This window comes from Somniosus microcephalus, chromosome 5 (assembly GCF_052327205.1).
Source record: "Somniosus microcephalus isolate GS21.2 chromosome 5, FLI_Smic_1.0, whole genome shotgun sequence".
Lineage (NCBI taxonomy): Eukaryota > Metazoa > Chordata > Chondrichthyes > Squaliformes > Somniosidae > Somniosus > Somniosus microcephalus.
In genome coordinates this window covers 201,578,524-201,586,432 of record NC_140991.1, presented here as the reverse complement: position 1 = coordinate 201,586,432, position 7,909 = coordinate 201,578,524, and the positions used below count along the sequence as shown (strand labels likewise).

General features: G+C 44.5%; 1 protein-coding gene across 3 annotated transcripts in view; it reads right to left on the bottom strand.

Annotated features, from left to right (window-relative positions):
- Positions 1-687: 687 nt before the first annotated feature.
- Positions 688-7,909, bottom strand: part of cmc1 (C-x(9)-C motif containing 1) — a 135,726-nt gene continuing 128,504 nt past the window's right edge. For all 3 annotated transcript variants that reach the window (XM_085988568.1, XM_085988569.1, XM_085988570.1), the window contains one exon: positions 688-4,048. In XM_085988568.1, coding sequence (XP_085844694.1) covers positions 3,928-4,048 — 121 coding nt within the window. In that variant the 3' untranslated portion in view covers positions 688-3,927. The remainder of the gene's footprint in view (positions 4,049-7,909) is intronic.

The following is a 7,909-nucleotide window of genomic DNA, read 5'->3' as shown; positions in this document are numbered from 1 at the left end:
ACTTCTCTGTCCGACACTCCAACGATGCCATTGGGCACCTTTGCCAATTTCATTACAAAGATTTGTAGACTTGCTCCACTGCCACAACTGCTCTGCCTGTGCCAGTTAAAATGACAGCAGCCCTCAACTTTTACTGCACCGCATTCTTCTAGGCTGCCACAGGGCATCCGTGTAACATTATCCAGGGAGCTGTCAGGAATGGACATCATGCAGGTGATGGACGCCCTCTTCCATAGAGCAGCCAAATTCCTCTATGTGGGCATTTCCTCCAGGCAGCAGAGGCACAGGGCCAGGGACTGCTACAGGATAGCTGGATTCCCCCAGGGTGCCGCGATGGCATGCACATGGCACTGAAGACACCAATTGAGCAGCCGCTGGCGTATGTGAATTGGAAGGGGTTCCATTCTCTGAGTGTCCAGCTTGTCTGTGAATAAACCAGGCCATATCCTCACACGCCATTGAAAGGGACATCAGAGGGCAGATTCTGCAGGATGTCTTCATTGACTGATCAACTGCAGCAGCGGCACCTTACCCGTACCTTCTTCTATCCACTCATCTGGATGACATCACAGCAGACCTCTTTTGCCCAACATCCATCACCTGAGTTAAAGAATTCCATACCAAATGAATGCTCCCTTTCCTGAAAGACTATCATGATCATAAGTAACAAAGCACAAAACTGCATAGTGCATTTCAAACAAAACATTTCTTTTATTTACAGAAAATCAATTATTTGTGTCCAAATGTTGCAACTTCCTACTCTTAAAACTGATTTCCCCCTCATGCCTAACTCCTATCCTAGGCCGTGTCTAAGTTTTCCAAGTGCTAGTAACAGAAGAGGTGGTGGATGCTCAGGTTGTACAAAAGGATCATGAGACTGAGGTGGCACTCGGCTCATGGCAGCTAACTCCTGAGAGGGAGCCGCTACTGGTTGTATCTCTGGAGGGTGTCCTGGGCAGCCTGGTCTCGTCCGCCACCACATGCCGTCATGGCACTTGGAGGGGAACAGCTGGAGTCCTGGAATGTGCCGTTGTCAGGAGACACAGCAGTATGAGGTTGATGGACTTCAGCTGCTGCCATTCTGCTGGGTCCTTGATGTGCAGCGCCACTATCCCTCAATAATTTCCTCCCTTGCACTGCTGGAGGGAGTGAGTAACACAGGTGGCAAACTTGGGGGGGGGGTTGGTTTAGGGGGCATGGGTAGACAGGGTGGCTACTAACTGTTGACTTTATGGCCTGGGTTGTTCTTTCTCAACCCCTTCTTCCTTTTGTCCTCTGGCAGCAGTATGCCCCCAGGTCCTCCTTTTCTTCCTCAGTATGGTATTGCCCCATTGAAGGATCCTATGTAGTGGATCTGCAGGAAAGGATGGCAGAAGGTAGGAAAGAGTGAAGCTAGGTGTGCTTGTGAGAATAAGGCTGTCAGTTAAGAAGTGTGTGGCAACTGTGATGGGAGAGGTGAAGTGAGGCGTGTGAGATTCTAAAGTGGTTTATGCAGGGTAGTTGGTGTGTGGTAGGGGAGTTGCAGGTGGCATTACTCAGAGTGTAGTGTGATGGGTTAGTAGTGTGAGTGTTGTTTTAAGAGGGTGAAAAGTTTGCTGGTGCCTAGGGTGGGCAGGGAGGAAAGGGAGAGTATGGCGACACCGTATCATTGCCTGCTTTCATGAATTGTTTTCAGTTCTTTCTGCAGTGTTGATCAGTGTTGGCTGTGAGGGAGTTGGGAGTCAGTGCCAGCCCCTCTACAGGCAGCACAATTGATGTTGGGGTCCAGTTTGGTGAAAGGAAAACCCAGGAGTGCAAGGCTCCTGTCTTGTACTTCATCTGCCTGCTATTTGGCATTGTTCCCAGTGGGCACAGCTGGCATCTAACCAGGCCCTGATGGTGCCAGTCAGGACTGATGCTGTGGGTGAGAGATGCCATCAAATGATTTGGTGGAAATTGCCTGCAAAACCACTTGTCAGCTGCTTACCTTGCTGTCGGGTGACTGTAGAGTGTTTTTAAGATTTACACCATTGTTGCATGGAAGTTTCCTGGAGGGGAATGTCGGCAACTTACAAAGTATCTACACTCAAGTTTCACCAGAGCTGCACCAAAAATATTTAAATTAACTTACCCGGGAAACTTATGTGTAATCCCCTCTGCTGGTGTATGGTGTAACTTTCTGGCTCAATTATGGTGTGGCAACACCGTAACTGACATCAAAGAAATTCAGTACCAAATAGTATGCTGCTCCTCCCTCCCAAAATAAGGTTAAACCCTAATGCAAACTAGGAGAACAGAAAATCCTGCAAAGGCACAACAGGCCGACCAGCATCAAAAATAAAAAGGTATGCAAGGTGTGAACCTTCATCAGAATAGGAATGGGCTGCTTTATATCCTATCCAATGGTTTACTTCTCTTCCTCGCAGATGCTATGTTTACAGCATTCATGGACTTTTTGTTTAAAGTTCAGCTGGCTCAGCGTATGGTGTACTCACATGATGCACCATTGAGTGACAGGTCAATTTGTGCCAGTCGTTCTCAATGGGGCAATTTCTCAATCTCGGAGAAACCACTGGAGGAGAGTGGGTTGCTTTCCCACAGGAGGGAAAATTCATGAGGAAAGTGAATGAGTCGCTCATGCGTCTGTGAGCAGTAGTAACATGGCAGTATTGACAAAGATTTGGTACAGCAAAGCAGGCAATAGCTGCTTTCTCTCCACGGATGTTGCCTGACCTGCTGAGTTTTTCCAGCATTTTCTGTTGTTATTTCGGATTTCCAACATCTGCAGTATTTTGCTATCGCAATAGCTGGCTGTATGTTTGCTTATATAATTGTTAAAAATAGAGGATCAAAGTTTTAAAAATTTAAGATGATTGCAAGTGTAGTCAGACAACTACACAAACAACCTAAACTTTGCTCTTGGGACTTATGGTGTTAGAACCTTTGACTGCATTGCTCGAGTCTATTATTTTTATATGGCAGTTTGAGACCTACGACCGTAATCGATCTGCCTTTAACCCAATTGCCATGCACAGCAGTAACTTTTTCTTCTCACCCAAACCTCATTAGGGTTGGAATAAGAATACATTTCAACATTATACTCGGTCATCTGTTTAGGATTGTACGTACATCAGAAGGGGCCTTGGTAATAGTTTGCGGCTGCTCCCATTATGGACAAGGAAACAAATTATAGCCATAGCAAGAACTGTGTGTTCAACAGTACATCGAGATGGACTTTGACATGGTGCAGTGCAAATACATTGACAAGCTGCCTCTCCTGTGGGTGGTGATCAATGTTTGACTAAGTCAGGGGATTTGGCAACCAATTGCTTAAAACTTACATTCCGTGGACAAAATTGAAAGCTGCCCAGAACTCTGAAGTCAAAACTGTTCTGCAAAAACACAAAAGAAGCAGCCAATTTGGTAGCTGTAATCAGACAATTCTCAAAATCTACCTTCTGTTCACAATGTTGTCATAGTATCAATTTACAATTTAATTCAAGGTAACACAATGTATCTCAGAGTAACTAAATACACACAAATCCAGAATTTATAGTTTTTCATTTATAGCTACAATGTACCTGATTGGATTAATAGAGATATGCTTTATTCTGCAAAATATTTGGGTCATCTGCTGATTAACATGTTCAGACATCCAACTGGCAGAATCACACGCCTAAGTCTATAACCAGGGGTTCATGAATGCAAAAAAACAAAGTAAATGTAAGAGATTTTCATACTGCACTCTATAAAATCTGAAAAAAAACACTGATTACTGTACAGTAAACAGTAATCAGTTCAATTCCACAATTTACAAAGATGTGTATTTCAAACATGATGAATCACTCTTCACCTCACGATTGGCAGGTTTCATGTAATTGTTCCCTCTGTTGGTTCTCGGTTCTTGAAGTGGCACCAGCTTTTTATTGAAGAATTTGCAGCCTTCAGCTACATGCTAATAGGCACTTTCTGCTGTCTTTTCTTAGAAGGAATGCCAGTTTGTTGGAATTCTTTCCTTTCCTTCAGATATTCTTGTTTACATTCTTCATATAATGCTGAATCTTTATAACTTAAGATTAAAAGAACAAGACAAACAACATTACTTTAGTGCAAGATTAATTTTTGTAAAGTGTCATAGGAAAAACAAATAAACATTTGGAATATACTATTGTTTACAAGAATTATCTTTTTTTAAAAGCACTCTATATTCTCCATGCAGCACTGAAAAAGTTTTCTATATTATATCAAAATTAACACTTGCCAGGTGTTTTGGAAGTTCACACACACAATTAAAAAAGAACACCAGTAATCTGACTGCGGAAAAGAGGATCGCAAGACTCTGCTGTAAATCCGAACATATTTATCACAATCCAGAGGTCAATATCTTAGTAAATTACTTTTTTTCCTTTTAACAGTTTACATGTTGTGTATGCTAATATGAAAAATATCACAGTTATGACGCAGTCAGGGGTACATGCTTTCATATGACACTGCACAGTAACATGTTATACCCCGAATGGCTGCAGTAGATACTATGGGAATGAGTGGGTGTTTAAATGTTAGGGCCTGTTATATACGAGTACCTGCAAATTAATAGCGTGCACTCATCATGTGCACCTGTATTTGGGCCCAATGTTGTGGGTTATATACACAAATAATGGGACAGATTTTAATGTTAAAATAACGGTGAGCCTAATGGTGCTCGCCATTGTTTATGAGCAAATGGCACAGCTACTTCAGGCGCGGGGCAGATGTGCAGTTAAATGGGGATATCCAAAAGTTGTTGTTCAAGTTGCGCTGCTCCACTGTTAGCTTTGCAAAAACGGCATCTCACTGTCTGCCTCAACATTGACAAGCACTGAATGCATTGAATGGTGTGAAGTTGCTGTATTTGCGCAGTAGGTACGAACTAAACTCGCCACAGAAAGTTAAGTCTTGCCATTTCAAATGTAAGTACCCTTTTAATGACATGATAAGTGTTAATTACTGCCAATCAGCCTTTCTGGCACTGAAAATTAATTATTACAAGTGTGGAGTCTCATTCCTTCAGGTTTTAATTGTTAGAGATTTAAAAACTATAAAACTTTTCCTTTCTGTCTTCTTTTCTCTCTCTTTCTTAATCCAATCTTTCTTTCCCTCTCTTTGGCCATGAATTTAATGGATGAGGTGGAATGGTGACGGGAGAGATGGTTTCCGGGTTCCGGTCCCGCTCCCAGCTGCAGCCGCTCTGTAGACATGATTTTCCCTTGATTGGCCTTATTAAGCCCGCCCTGCGGGCTTCCCAGCCAATTAACAGGAAGCGGGTCTGATGACATCATTTGATGCCGCATCATCAGCCGGTTTCCTTAACGGGACCATGTCCACATGGAGTTTGACAGCATTGAGGTGCTACAAACACTGACAAGCACTGCACAAAGGTGGACGCTTGTACTCAGGCTCTACAATGACTCCCTCCATATGTTAATGGAGGGAGTCACAGCATGCAGGGAGGTTCTCTTCCCTTCCAAGGGCGGAAGAGACCTCTCCAGGACACCAACGCAGCCTGGTTGCACATTGCACAGGAGGGCACAAGCAGGATGTCGTCAGGGGTCCCTGGCTGCAGTGGCCCCAACCCTTCAATGATCTCAGTGGATCACGAAGTGTTACTGCAAAGCCACACTCAAACTCACCCTGCTGTGCCACTCAACACATCCCCATCACTCTGCCTTCCCTACCCTTCTCCTGCACATCCTTATTCACACCAACTTACCTTGCACCTCCACCCAACCCTATCTACTTTATCACTTCCCCATCTCACTAGCCACCCCTCACACTCACCCTCATCCTACTGCAAACATACCAACTAACAACGCACAAGGGTAGGCACTTGAGAGGATTAGCCAATGCCCATGTGAAGTTTCTGGTAATGTGTTGTCATATAGTGAAATCTATATTTTCCAAAAGTGCCCCTTATTGGACAGATCTGAGCGCACCTTAAGTGTCTTACTGAGTTACAGTGATTGTTCAGACATAACTCTCCCCCCTGCGCGCCCCCCGCCATAGTGATGAGTGTGCATGGAATGGCTTGGACATTAAAGGGATGCTTCATGGTGCTGGTGTGGAATGGTGTCAACTTGGCACATCATGTGGCAGCCAGGGTTTACAGCATCAAGTGAAGAAAATCTGGCCATGGTGATACCATCGCTGGCCTCCCGGGCAGCAATGTTGTCAGGGGCTGATGCCCTGTGTCCAGTGCAGCATCAGGTGATAGCGGAGAAGGTTGGTGATGTTGATGTTGGGGCTGATCGTGGAAGGATTCGGTGGACCAATGTCTGATTGTTTCAATGGCTCTGATGTTGCTGCAATAGATGGCAGCTGCAGGTGAGATGACAGAAGCGATCTGTCAATGGTGAGAGAGGTTCTCCCAATGAGGCGGCACTGGGCATACAGTTGGATCTAAAAACTTGTAAGCTAAAGAAATCTGTATATGTATTAAAAATGCAGTAACCAACATTTTCTGTGCTCTGAAACTCACCATCTGCAACATGGCATCCCTGACACCACTTCTGAGCTGTCAGCTTTTCAGAAACATCAGAGCAGACTCACAACACACCAGGTTGAGTTGGCATGTTCCCCGGACAGTGGGTAACCCGTGGGGGAGAACGTAAAATTAGAAGTAAGCCTCAAAATAGTCCTAAATTGGCTTTTAACAAGCCATTTAACAAGCTGAAATGTATCCCCCGCTGCTTGGTGTCGGGTCAGTTCTCCGCTGACAGACCTGACACCTGGGAGACTCGCGTGGAGGCAGGTTGACAGCGGGTTTCCTACCCGCTGTCAATCTTTACTATTTTGACAGTGGACCCGCCTCCAAGCCCGCTCCCTGAGTGCGATTAAATTTGCGGTCTTTATTTCTCTTTCTGTACTTGATTTGATATTGAATTCACCCACTCTAATTTGCATTTCCTTCTTGGTCTTTGTGCTGTTTACTTCTCAATCCTTTAATCTGATTGGTTAAGGAGATACACAGTTACAATCCCTGTTCACTCAGGTCCCAGATGCCATTTTCCTTGTGAGCTGATAACAGCTCACACTATCAGCAACTCGTCATGCAATTTTTTCAAACCTAAATGTGCGTGGGCAAGCCTAACTAAAGGCAGACACCGTTAGATGCCCTGCTACAGAAAATTTGGCCCATTATAGTACACCTCTTTATTCACCTACCCATATTTGTAATTTACAATGTACCACATATTAATATATGCCAAGATGGATAAATACTTCACCACACAGAAAGTGTGTACACTTTACTAATGAGTCGCATGGGATTTACACAGTGGACCATAACATATGAGAGTTCGCGTTGTATTGGAAACAGAGTCAAATTAAACAAAGATTAATTTTCTAAAATTTCTGTCTTATTAAGCAATCATCATGCCATTATTATAATTCAAAATATACTTGAGCAGGGATCACAACTGTGTATCTCCTTACCCAATCAGATTGAAGGATTGAGAAATAAACAGCACAAGGGCCAAGAAGGAAATGCAAATTAGATCTTGAGTTTAATAATGTAACAGCCTTTTCTCTTGGTGGAGAAGAAATTAATAAAGACAAATATTAATTTTTTAAAATTATAGGGGGAGAAATTGGGTGAGTAGCGCCACCCGTTAGCGCCTAAAGAGGCAGTCAGTGGCTGTAGCGCCACTGGCTGCGTCTCCGGCGATATTCAGTAGGGGCGCTAATGGTGGCGTTAGGCATTTGCGCTGCGCCGCCACCGATGACGTCATCGGTGTGCGCAGCGCCCCATTCGTGCCCTGTTCGCGATATTTGGTAGCGAACGCCGCATTTGAGCCGCTCGCTACCCGCGCTCGGTTCACAGGGCCTTACTGTGCCGGCAGCAGCGCAAGTTAAGGTGGAGGTGCAGGGCGGCCGCTTTTTCAGCGGCCGCCTG